Source organism: Pungitius pungitius, chromosome 9, assembly GCF_949316345.1.
Source record: "Pungitius pungitius chromosome 9, fPunPun2.1, whole genome shotgun sequence".
NCBI classification, from domain to species: domain Eukaryota; kingdom Metazoa; phylum Chordata; class Actinopteri; order Perciformes; family Gasterosteidae; genus Pungitius; species Pungitius pungitius.
In genome coordinates this window covers 8,184,343-8,197,573 of record NC_084908.1, presented here as the reverse complement: position 1 = coordinate 8,197,573, position 13,231 = coordinate 8,184,343, and the positions used below count along the sequence as shown (strand labels likewise).

Sequence of the window (13,231 nt, the reverse complement as noted above, 5' to 3'; positions counted from 1 at the left end):
GGTAGAATTAAAAGACTTTGCAGGCGGGGGCATCAACCAGACTCTCCTATTAATCCTTAATACACATTTAGGTTTAGGACTGTGTGGCCATCCGATCTAAGATTTTGTGTTAACTAAAGACACGGTTTGTGTTTTTCCTCTGCATTTGCACCCTAACTGACGTGTCTCAAAGAGATGTTTTCCATCCATTTGTGGTAGTGGTTGATGGCTTTGCTTTAAATCCAGGTCCAAAGTTTTCAGCATTTAAAAAACAAATGTGAAAGTGTATGTTTGTTGTTGAACATTGAAAAATAGAAAAATGTATTTACATTTTTTTTAAAGTTAAGTTTAAGTGGACGGAAAGTATTTCTGGGTTGAATTTAGTTTTGACTTCTATAATATTTTTTTCATTTTTCAGATGTATTTTTTGATATTTGATTTACTATATTTTTTCAGTTTTCAAATCTTATATTTTTAAGTTTTAGATCTTTTCACATTTGGATTTCTTTTTTTCATTCACTTTTGACCCTGATGTGGCGGGGCATCGACTGAGAGGGGCGTGTAATCATGAGCGACAGCTTCCTCAACCTCAGGAGAAGTAGGCAACAAGAGACTAGCGTGTTTTGCAAGTGAACTTATCACTCGAGTAGCTAACTTTAGCTATGGGAAGAGGGAGATTGTATGTTCTTGATAACCTTAACAAGCAACGTTTAACTATCAAATCTTGTATCACTACTTATGCTCTATTTTCTCAATGTAAATGTCATGCCATATAAATTACTGGCAGATAATATATTTCAAAGTTAACCAGGCTATGACAAACAGTTGATGTCCATTTGTTAGAAAATATATATATTTCCATTTTTTTAGAGGTATATTACACAAGTATTCATAATTCTGTTTCATACATTCTAAAGTTGTCAGATGGACAACATGTCTCAGCAAGATGATGTTCAAGGACTATCAACAAACAGCAATGGGACCAAGCTTCTGTCTTGGGTGGGATCTAGGCTCTTTATCGATCTATATTTTGCTTTTATAGTATGCATAGCCCTATGGTGTGATGCTATGTGATGAATATTTTCTTGTTAATACATAGCAACGTTTATGGACTGTCAAGTCCCATTATTATGTATATGCTTAATCAAGTTGTCTAAATCGAGTTGATCGACATGAAATAGGATCAAGTGTCAGAAGAGTGTTACCCTGCTTCTATTTGATTTAAAGATAGTTCAAAGATTGAGAAAAAGACGAATATAATGGGAATATTACTAACTTTACCTTCAAGTATCTCAAAAAGTACACAGTAATATTTTATGTAATTTGAGATGGTAATAGAGGAGGTCAACTTGAAATAGGATCAAGTGTCAGAAGAGTGTTACCCTGCTTCTATTTGATTTAAAGATAGTTCAAAGATTGAGAAAAAGACGAATATAATGGCAAAAGTACTAACTTTACCTTCAAGTATCTCGAAAAGTACACAGTAATATTTTATGTAACTTTACATATTGATATAGGAGGTCGACGTGAAATAGGATCAATTGTCAGGAGAGAAGAGAGCTCAAAGATTGAAAAAAGACACTTCAAATCATGATCAACGCCTTTTTGCCTGTACAGACCCATTTACCGTAACACCTAACATAGAGGCGCATTTTATTTTGAAATGCGGTCCACATGACCGCAGTAACCTGTACATCTGGGCGTAATGATTTCCTGAACCTCTCAGTTTTGAGGCATTTACAAGATATTAACTTTAACAATTTTGTTTTGTTGTTCTAAACTAATGATATCCATATGACCCTCATCGTACTTAATTGTTTGGGAAAAGTACAACAATTTAAAAGCATTATGAAAACTTTGATAACATTTCCCTAATATCCGTAGTGCAAAAATCCAACACAGTAACATCAATGACCTTTAATGGTCACGGGTGCATTACATGGTGGCCATGCTAACCTTTATGCTAATCCTTGATATATACAGAGGTGGAAAGAGTAACAAAATTCTGTACTCAAGTAAAAGTACTGTTACTTAAGTAACATTTTACTGAAGTACAAGTAAAGTTACCAGTCTAAAAAATTACTCAAGTAAAAGTAAAAAGCAGCTCAATAAAAATGTTCACTGACGTCGGGACGTATGCACTCCAGTGGCGCACAGTTTACTCTGCGATCTCCTTAAACTGTCTCTGCTCTGCTCACTGAAGCAAAACAATACGTGGACAATAAATATCAGAGCCAAGGGCAGCGAGTGTAGTCAACTACTGCTGCTAACACATCCCGTCAGACCAGGATTATTTATTTATATCCGTTAATGAACTTTTCTCCTCTTGTTACCCTGGTAAGCGCTGTCATTACAGACGGTTGATGACAGTCGATTCTTACTGTGAAAATCTACGTACTTCCGGTTTAGCGGCTACGCTTCGTATTTTCATTCAATTTCAGCTGGGTTTGCATCTGTTTTGTCCGTCTCCATCATTCTTGTTTAGCGCGTTCGTTCTGCCGCTCATCACTCAATCAGTGCAGTGACGTTAGTTTCCTGGGCGCGATTTTTTTTCCTTAGCATTTTTTTTACTCAGTAAGGGATATGATTTAAAATGTAGCGAAGTACAATACTTCAAACAAAAAATACTTAAGTAAAAGTAAAATTACAGATTTAAAAAAATACTTTTAAAAAGTAGAAGTACACAAAAAAACTACTCAATTACATTAACGCGAGTAAATGTAATTCGTTACTTTCCACCTCTGGATATATACAGTACAATTAATAGAAAGAAGAAGAAAAACCTCACTCTTGATTCAAGGTCCACTTACTAGCTTTGTCAACACAGCTCTTCACGCAGTCTGCAGAGTTTGGTGACCTTGAGATGACAGTAAAAATGGAACTTTCCCAGTCAACCCAGTTTCTACCAGGATTTTATTCATTGACTAAAAGGTGGAAACAATACAAAGCGCAAATCTGCACTGATGTCCAATATATGAACAATAACTCATGTATATTGGTGTGGGACCTCTATCTTCAATCATTACCAGGGCCAATTACTGACACAGCAGAACCTTTTAGTTTCATGGGAAAGTGCAGACGTAACCATGTGGATGACTGCAGCATGCTGAGGCAGATGGGCCGCAGTAGACGTCACACATACACACAGCCATTATTCCACAATAAATATGTCATCCACAACAGTTAGATTACTTCAGAAGGGATGACATTGAAACCAGAGACAATCTGTTGGTGATGATTGATTTGAAAAGAGTACGTCTCCGCTATGTATGTACAGTATGGACGTATGGGAGTCGGGGAGGTTATTCTTGTATGTGCTACCTGTACACTGTGTGTGTTTGTCTATCGGTAGAGGTAATCAGCTTTTAGGTTGGCAGCTATCTCTGCCTCCCACTTGTCCCCGTTGTTGAGGAGCTTCTCCTTGTTGTAGAGCAGTTCTTCATGCGTTTCAGTGGAAAACTCAAAGTTAGGCCCCTGAAGAAAAAAGACAGGGGAAAGAGGATGAAAGGAAGAAAGAAGATATGGACCAAAGGGTAGAGCAGGATCAAAAAGAATAGAGAGCACAAGCAGGTTGAGAATCAATGCATTCAGGATGGATAAACAATGGAGCTTAAAATGTGGCAATTATCATAATTTGCTTTTTGGTTCCACCACATATTTTGGAACTCATTTGCATTTCCACACACCATTCAATAAAGCCAAATAGGTTTTGACAGTATTCTTATATTTGTATCCCCTGTTGGTAGTCAGACCTTATCTTCAGCACACAAACACCCATCTATTCTAAAAGAAGCTCTTAACGAGCAATTCTGCAATAGTCTTTGATACGTTGTTAATGTCGACAACTACTGGGTAACCATTGAGGGTATAAAACCTTAGGACTGTGTTGCAACCGAAAGGGATAATTCAGGGATAATTCAAGCACCTCTACAATGGCGTCCACAGGACACGCCTCCTGACAGAAGCCGCAGTAAATGCATTTGGTCATGTCGATGTCATAGCGAGTCGTCCTCCTGCTGCCATCACGACGAGTCTCTGCTTCAATGGTGATGGCCTGGGTACAAACATTGTTGATTACTAAGATATCGCTCAATCTTTTCTATAATTCGGCACGGAGACTAAATAGAAATCAGACATGAAGTCCATAGTTACCAAACATTGTAACTGTGTAGTGTAATGTAAGACATATCACAAGGTGAACATGATGCAATCAAGCCATGTCTAGCGTGTGTACCTGTGCAGGGCAGATAGCTTCGCACAGTTTGCAGGCGATGCAGCGCTCCTCTCCTGAAGGATACCTGGTGAAACATCCCAACAACCCCAGAGACATTGTTGCTCATACTGCACAAAGGACCCCAAATGTAATTCATCAAGGGAAATCTAAATCCATTTAGAGTCCATCATTGTGAGAAACAAAGAATCCATGTTTCAATGGTTATTCATTTCGACCGTCATTTTAAAGAATGTCATATTGTTTTGTAATATCATACTGAAAAATAATATACACTGGTTAACCTCACCTGCGCAGTGCGTGTTCTCCTCTGAAGCGAGGTGACAGTGGCCCCTTCTCAAACGGGTAGTTGATGGTGGCGGGCTCTCTAAACAGGTAGCTCATCGTCATGCCCAGCCCTGACATCACAAAGAAGGTTATGTTGGAATGAGAAAAGATATATATTTCTCCATGATTATATACAATCTGTGAGTTTGATAGGCCTGCCTTATGGGGTACAATTCAGGTTGCATTTATTATTCTTTGGCATGACTACTAGTAAAAAGGTGTATAACTAAAGACCATTTGTTTGTTAAAAGGGAAGACTCCCATATGTACAATCATGTGTAAGTGTGACAATGAGCTGACCTCTGAAGAGCTCAGTCCACAGCAGCGTCTGAGCAGCTCGATCTGTGATGGACTTCATGTCTGTGGGGATCTCTTGGGCATTCACATACTCTGAACACAAAACACAATTAGGTCAGTGAGCTGGTGTTGATAGTAGTTAGTAGAAACTGAGGGGAAACAGATTAAATAATTTTCACCAATCTCATCTAGGCTTGGGTATCGAGTGGAATTGGGACTAGCTTTGCGATTTTCCCTGTATCGTTCAAAAGTTTAAAATTCGATTCCTAGTTTCGATTCTCAGTCTGCCAGCGCTGACCGGAAATAGAAACCGCTGAACACAACGAAGAAGCGTCCACCGGAAGTGTTGGCATAACAGCGTGATCGAACATGGATAGCGTGCGTCGGCGGTCCAAAGTGTGGTTACACCTTTCGAAACAAACCCGAAAACTCGGCAAAATGCAACATTTGCAGCAAAATTGTTTCATGCATAAGAGGGTGCACGTCAAATACGATTAAGCATCTCCGAGGTCATGGAGTGGAAGTAAATGTGTGCCTAGGGTTGCCAACCGTCCCATATTACCCGGGACATCCCGAATTATGGGCAATTTTGATTCGTCCCGTCTGGGACAATTCCAGTCCCGATTTCCAATCACAGCCTCCTAAGTCAATGACACGCGAAAAACTCCCGGTTGTTGTGAATTTGTGATGCATCAGACCAGTGTGCGCACGGGTGCCGGGTGGCCAGAGCGGAGCTGTCCTATCTGTTAAAATGAGCAGTGAGGCTGGCGCTGCAAAGAAAGGTTACAAAAATAAAGCTCTCTTGAGGAAAGTGTACCCCTGTTAAAATATATTCATAATTTATAATGTTTATACAATATTCAAGTTCATAGTTTGATATTTAAATTGTAGTTGAAAACAGCCCTGTTAGAAATTCATAGTAAAGTTAATAAAAAAGTTCATAGAATTAAGATTGATGGAGAAGGTCAGACTATTTCCTTCAGAAAGACCCTTGGTTAGCTAGCTCATTTAATATATCTTAAACTTTTGGACCCTGCCTCGTAAAAGAATCGGAATCAAGAATCGCTGGGAACCGGAATCGAAACAAGGAATCGGAATCGTTCAAATCGATACCCAACCCTAATCTCATCAATGTAAGTCTTTTTATTCCTTCATTCACACACCAGGCTGCGTTGTGATTGGGTAACATGGATTACATCTACCTGATGTCTGTCATTTAATGGCAATGATTCTAATAATTAGATTAATTTACAGAGAAAAAGACAAAAATGAAAATGTACATTACTAACCTATTGACCAATGACCTATGGAAGACTTTGCTTGGCAAGAAGTCTCCAAAAGCATATTAATATTTTTTTATAGCTAGTTTTACATTTTCCCTAAATACATATGCAATGCAAAGCTTTTCAGCAACTGACCTGAAAGTGTAGAGTTTGGAATATCAGAGATAAAGTAGCACTTAGAGAATTCCTCTCTGAGCAACAGTGCTTATGTGTATTCACAAGGTACCGTAGCCAAATTAAAAAGGCACCAAACGGTGTTCTCTACTATATTTTGTCTATATGTATGTCATTTTGGCAAAACTTTGCTGTTGACATGATTACTGTTATACTTAGAAGTGTCTGTCAAACTTTAAAAGGTGACAATGGGGTTTGATAGGTTAACTTTAAATTTAAGGCCCAGTATAGTTAGCATTTATCTTTTAAAATCAACATGTTCACTAGTATGCGGTTGTTTTGACTTGTAATGAACACACTATTATAAGTAGCAAATGCATTCAGAAAGGTTCAAATTACAGCGAGACTGTTTCTACAACTTATTGACAGCTGACAGTGTGGGACTACGGTGGCCGAGAAGGTTCAGACAAATACAAAAGCAACAACACAAACGCAAACGCCACAACACAACACGAACGCCAAAACACAAAATACAAAAGCCACATCACAACCGCAAATGCCGCAACGCAACACGAACGGCGCAACACAACACGAAAGCGAAAACGGAAGTAGCTGCCCACGGGAGCGAGCGTATTTTGGAGGAACGGAGCTGGAGGATGCCAGATCGTTTAAGAAGTAAGTGAAACATGATTCCTTGCGGCTACAGTTAAAGTAAGGAATCATGTTTCACTTACTTCTTAAACGATCTGGCATCCTCCAGCTCCGTTGTTACGTGCCGACTGGTTTTTGAACCTACTGGTTTGGCTACGCGTGCGTGTTTGTTTTGCCCCGACAGCGGCAGATGTTGTCTGCCTCGGTCACCTGATCCGTCACACATTCGCAAACATATTGCTGAAAATGTTCAAAATGCATCCCATATCCAATGCAGCGATTATGATTGTATAAGTGAGCACTACATCACTGCCACGTATAAAGAAATAAATAAAAGAACATACGTTTATTAAAAGATCGCCACAACCTGGATTCGAACCCGCAGTCGAGCAAAATAGCAAAACTTTATAAGACGGCGGCGCTACGCCGTCGGCCAACCGAGCTGTAAAATGCCGCTACTGATTTCACTACTTATCATGAAATCGCAAATCGTCAGTGGCAAGAACATCTTTTGGTTCAGGGTGAGCCAAGACAACTGGTTTTTGGTGGCGTAGCGTGAAATACATAGTTCTGTCAGGTTTTCTAGCACATTGCCCAAGTAGGATTACTCTCTTAATAACATCTAAACGCGTAGCCAAACCAGTAGGTTCAAAAACCAGTCGGCACGTAACAACGGAGCTGGAGGATGCCAGATCGTTTAAGAAGTAAGTGAAACATGATTCCTTACTTTAACTGTAGCCGCAAGGAATCATGTTTCACTTACTTCTTAAACGATCTGGCATCCTCCAGCTCCGTTCCTCCAAAATACGCTCGCTCCCGTGGGCGTTCCTCCAAAATACGCTCGCTCCCGTGGGCAGCTACTTCCGTTTTCGCTTTCGTGTTGTGTTGCGCCGTTCGTGTTGCGTTGCGGCATTTGCGGTTGTGATGTGGCTTTTGTATTTTGTGTTTTGGCGTTCGTGTTGTGTTGTGGCGTTTGCGTTTGTGTTGTTGCTTTTGTATTTGTCTGAACCTTCTCGGCCACCGTATGGGACTCTTTTCGCTCCTCAAAAGTCAATATTGGGTATACTTTCCAATACAACACATCCAGTGGGTTTGCGTGTTATAGTGGTACTTACTAAATCCTTCCCTTTGTGTGGACACCCCGAAGGACCTTGCTAGAATCTGGCTGGACACAAAAGTGCCTGAAAGGAAATATAAAGTAAATTATTTAAAAGATACTGCATCACATTGACTATAGAACTGAAGGACAGTACACAGGTAATGTTACCTGCTATATGCTTAAGCATTACTTCTGACAAAGACACATCTTGTGTTTAATCTTCTGCCAAGACCAGGTAGATTGATTTTTTCCCATAGCTCCCATTGACACACCTGTATAATTTTACATTTCAACATTTTTTAGTATAATAGTATTTTTCCAAAAATATTTTAACCATGCAAGGCAAGTTGCATGGCCTATTGATTACAGTGTACGTTTGAAAATGACAGTAAATATGGTAAGACAAATTAAATTAAGTAGATAAAAGCAATAAATGATAATAATTCCCCCCAACAAAAAACAAATTAAACACATTGTGTTGTACTGCTCTATGCCCCAACCTAAGAGGTACTAATTTGACATGGTTTACATTATGGCTCAAAACTCCAAATAGTTACAGCCAAGGGCAAAACCATGGTTTCGACATTGGGGGGGTCCAAATGAATACCCTTCCCCGTCATTTTGGGCTGGTGTAGTGTAACAGTGCTCCAGCATGTTCTCCTCTCTGGTTGGGCATTTGATAAACCGTTTGTACTTGCTAGGTTCGTAGCTGAGATTTCTTTTGTTAAAGTGCCCAAGGACAATAACTAAGGAGTCCACACACTGTATCTGGCCGGCGAGTGTCCGCTGTGCCTCCTGCACGTTGCCCGGCGCCGGCGGCATGTAAACACGACCAGGATGAATAAAGCAAACTCACAGGGGGAGTAAAGGGGTTTACGGTTAATGATGAAAGAATCCAAAGCAGGAGAACACTGTTGTAGGATCACTGTTACGTCGTTGCACCAGCTGATGTTGCACTAGAAGCAGATTCTCCGCTGTCCGCTCTGAGCAGCTGGAAGCCCGCCAGCAGGAGCCAGTTTTCCGTTAAGCACAAAACGGAGGATGAAGAAAAGTCTCTGTCCCTCCCCACCAGCAGCTTAAGTTTGTTGCTCACTAAGCGCACGCTGGAGCGAAAAATGCCCGGCAGCCGTGTGCGAGAACCACCTGCGAAGTCGCACTCGTTTTGGAGTTCCAGTTGTAAATAAAGTCACTGGAAGGGTCTTCTTTCAGAGGATGGAATGCAATTTGTAGAGAAAAATCATAATCCAAAGAGTAACAACATATATTGCATGCTACTCATGCTTTTGAAGTTGGATGATCAAAATCCTCCTTGACTATAATCCCTTGTTAATTTTTCCATTGACACCATTTCTTTACCATTTTAACATTTGCAAGGGTAGAAGAATTGGAAAACATACTAAAACCTTGATTTTACCAAGCAATCGGAGGTAATTAAGTTTATATAGATTAAGATCCCTATCTATTATTATTCCCAGATATTTAGTATTTGGAAGCCACTTAAATTGTGATGGTGGTAGGATCCTACCGCGATTCATTTAGAGGCCATGAAGACATGTGGGTCTCCTCTCCAACTGCAGCTGGGACTGCTGCACGAGGCTTGTGAGAGACTTGCTGAGGACAGCAACTACAGAGCAATACGTGCTTCCACACCACAAAAGTCTCCAAGTCAGTTTGTCACTGGTTACTTTTAACAAAAAAAATTGCCATGAGGGTTTGGAAAGCCGCCATAGTTGTCGACACTGATTTGCGTGAAAGTGAAAGAATGAAAAGTTGGAGGGGAAATGATGACGCTGTCAAGATCTCAACACTGATTGGCCAAGGCTTGTCATCAAGTCACATCAAAGAGGTTTTATTGCGAAAGATCACAACATCACCTTTTCTTTTTGTCTCCTTCCAATCTCAGAAATGCTGGCAGTTTTTTTACCGGTATTTTTATCTCATCGGTTTAGCGTAACAAGAGTATTGTGAGTACTACAGCTCCACAGAGCTGCCGCTACGTGTCTGGTTTTCATCCACCTATTGGTTTGGTCTGCCTGGTCAATTATTCTTTCCGGGATAGTGGAGTAGAATTACCGTTGCTTCTTTTGGTGTTTTTAAGAAACACTTTTCCTTCCATCGGGAAGCGTGATCCTCAGTGTTGCAGGGTGAAGCAGGGAAAACTGGATCTCCTTGGATCGAAGCTCCCTCTTAACTTAGTGAAACTCCTTTTTGCGTTTTATCATGCTGGCACTCAGGTCAGGAAAAAACAACAGAGCCTCTTCCTACACGACTGTAGTTGTCGATAAAATGCTGTTAGGCGATGTGCAATATTTTGTCCTGATCTTGGTATTTAAGCAGTTGTAATGGTACATGTCTCTGGTCTGCAGGTAGACAGGCTGCAATAGCTATTGTCTGAGGATGGCTGGAATACATTTGTAAAAAAAGTTCACACAGTAATTTCCCTCGCAGTTTTCCGTTAGGTTAACAACACCTCTTGTTTTGTCTTTCTCCCCGCCCAGGTTTTCTTGTGTTGCCGCTGACATGAACTTCTTGGGCCAGCATCCACCTAGCGTCGCTGCATCACATGACCCCCCACCCTTCAATTACAAGTGTTATTCCTTGTTGATTTAACATTAAACTTTTGTTGTCATTTTAATTTAAATATATTTGATAAATACTTCCAACTTTACTACCATCATATCAGTTGCATTGCCATTAAATTGTATTCTATATTTGGCTGAGAAATCTTACCTGTCCTTGACGCAGAGTAAAGTGAACGCAACGGTGCAGCCATCGTGTCTTTGAAGCTGAAATAAGAGAATAAATAACGTTAAATGACAACGCCTAAATTGCCCAAGGTTGATTGTGACGAATACTATTCGGTGAATTTTGACATCATGGGTTACAGTACGGACCCTGTAGCAAACTCATTTAAGTTCGAACCTGCGCACAGCAAAACAAACGACACGCTTAAGTCAATAACTTGGATGGTTCACGGCCCTTAAGGCTCAGTTCCATACACGTCTTTGTGTGTGGAAGTCGTTGGTTTGTTTATCTATTTATTTATTTATCAGAGACTCAAGGGGCGCGCAAGGGGCTCTTGCGGCTGCGTGTCTGCATAAAGCGACACAAGACGCAAAGACGCAAACGCAAACCCACAGCCTTTAGCCGTATCTCAGTCAGTATCAAATTATGATGTGGACATTACATGTATTATTGACCGGAATAGCGTTAGGTTAACCTAGGTATACCATGATGTCACGTTAATGCGAGAAATTCGCGCTGACTAAACAGGTATATACCTTGACTGAAGCACTAACAAATTGTAGCATTAACAAGTTGTACTTATCTATAACAAGTTGTAAAACTGCTTATTTGAGGAAATTGCATTTTCTTGTTCCTCTGAGTTTGTATCTCTAAAGTTGAAATGCACTTATTGTAAGTCGCATTGGATAACAGCGTCAGCTGAATGACATTTAATGTAAGTTAGTTAACGTTGCAGGTTAGCATGACATTGTTGAGCTAACAATAGCCAACAGCACCTTGCATATGGCCGCGACACCCAAACTAAGTACTGTGCAAAATACATTGTAGTTTATTTAAGGTTGTAACGTGATTGGTGTAAAGGAAAGCCTAACTAAGTAAATTGCTAACTATCAACAGCAGAGAAACAGTCACATAACAATGTTGTCAAGGACTTTTGCAGGTCGCGTGAGGAGATTTAAGGGCTATTCTGTTGTTTTCAATGTCAAATATAAAACATAATCAATTTAAAATTTGAGTTCAAGCAATATCTTTGAAATAAATACGAGTTTGTTCATCGAAGTAATTTTACACTCACCAAAAAGTCGCTATTTGGCCTTCTAAACCAGAACAGCGGACCCTGCGTATACCGGAAGTTCTTCGCCGTCCTTCTTCTTCTTCTTCTTGTTCTTAAGGTTGGTACTGGTGGGTCGCACCAACTTGACTAGTTGCATACCGCCACCTACTGTACCGGAGTGTACAGATTCTGGGTTTATTGCTCAGCCTTCCACTGTTTCCTAGATCCTACGACCTAGTCCTGTCTCTTTTATGTATTGTAGCAGTGCCCAAGCACTCATGCCCACCCTTCTCCACTATCAGAACTCTCTCTACGCTCCACTTCCGTCCCTGCTGGCATATTTTAGCCTTCAATTGGTTTCTTTCGTTATTTTATTTTTGACACGTCTTCTGTTTCGTTACAATTATTACACTTGTCTGGTCCTGCCTTTGCCATTACAAATAGTTACAAACAGCCCTGTGTGTCCAAGTTTTGATATGATTACCTCCTCTCTCCGAAACTTCCCTTTGAATGGCTTTATATTGATGGGTTTCTGTATTTTGTAATATTGTCTTTGTTTGCTGTTGTTGTCCCACTTCCGTTGCCATTGTTCCCTCGCCACCTCTCTTATAACCGCTTTCTTTTCCCCTTTCCCAAATGAGATGTTCATTATTTCCTGGAGCCTTGAGGCTTTTCTGAACTTTGCTTCTCTCACTCCCTGTATTATCTCCTCTATGGACACACAGTGGCACATTCTGCAAAACACCTCTTATCTTTGCAGCGCTCCCTGGGATATGACTGTTGATCCTTTCACCATTCAAAGTATCTGCTCTGAGGATCCTCTCCTTTTGCCTTTGATCTGAGGCATATATCAAAAGTCGTCTGTTGCTCAGATACTTGGCGGTTTTAGTGGGTGATAATGTGCCCTTCATTCTTAAATGCAATCACCACTTTCCATTCTGCTATACCATCAATTTCCACCCCACACGCCTTCTTAATCTACATTTTTTTAATCTCATCGCCTAAATCATTTCCGGAGAAGCCAGAGCTCTCACTCCTGTCTCTCCTTCCTCGCTGTCCTCCTCTTCTTCGTGGGTTTAATGAGAACCGCTCGCATGCTTTGTATTACATTACCGCAGATCCTCTGGATTTAGTCTACTCCCGCTGCCTACCGTGGCCATCATGTCACATTTTCTCATTAGTCAGGTTTCCTTGCGTAAAAATGAACAAACCTCTTCTGCCATGTCCGGCACCAAATCCCTCCAGTATTCTCTTCAGTCCTGCTGTGCTCTGCCATTATCCTTCAATTTCTTTCTACATGACCTTTTCTCTAGTACATGTTTCCTGCAACTAGTTGCTAGAACATAACAATCTGTTACACCTGTATGTCAAGTTGAGTTTTCATCCTGTCTCCATGATTGTTTTGTGACTTCCTGTTTCATTTGAGAAGTGAACTCTCCTCTCGTTTCAGG

General features: G+C 40.5%; 1 protein-coding gene across 2 annotated transcripts; it reads right to left on the bottom strand.

Annotated features, from left to right (window-relative positions):
- Nucleotides 1-2,875: 2,875 nt before the first annotated feature.
- On the bottom strand, nucleotides 2,876-11,950 carry ndufs8a (NADH:ubiquinone oxidoreductase core subunit S8a). 2 transcript variants are annotated; one of them, XM_037472902.2, is made up of 8 exons: nucleotides 11,802-11,950; nucleotides 10,712-10,767; nucleotides 7,998-8,063; nucleotides 4,838-4,927; nucleotides 4,500-4,608; nucleotides 4,214-4,277; nucleotides 3,905-4,033; nucleotides 2,876-3,453 (listed from the first exon to the last, which is right to left on the bottom strand). In XM_037472902.2, the coding sequence occupies exons 2-8, from the start codon at nucleotides 10,752-10,754 to the stop codon at nucleotides 3,322-3,324; spliced, it is 633 nt and encodes a 210-aa protein (XP_037328799.1). In that variant the 5' UTR covers nucleotides 10,755-10,767; nucleotides 11,802-11,950; the 3' UTR covers nucleotides 2,876-3,321. The 2 variants fall into 2 exon arrangements, with proteins under 2 accessions (XP_037328799.1, XP_037328800.1); XM_037472903.2 differs by lacking the exon at nucleotides 7,998-8,063.
- Between the last annotated feature and the right edge of the window lie 1,281 nt (nucleotides 11,951-13,231).

Bases quoted from the DNA above. Each gene is read 5' to 3' on its own strand.
- ndufs8a (XM_037472902.2), bottom strand. From the start codon at position 10,754: ATGGCTGCACCGTTGCGTTCACTTTACTCTGCGTCAAGGACAG. The intron at 4,928-7,997 runs GTAAGTACCACT...TTTTGTGTTCAG, and splicing joins CACACAAAGGGAAGGATTTA to AGTATGTGAATGCCCAAGAG. The intron at 4,609-4,837 runs GTCAGCTCATTG...TTGTGATGTCAG, and splicing joins GTGGACTGAGCTCTTCAGAG to GGCTGGGCATGACGATGAGC.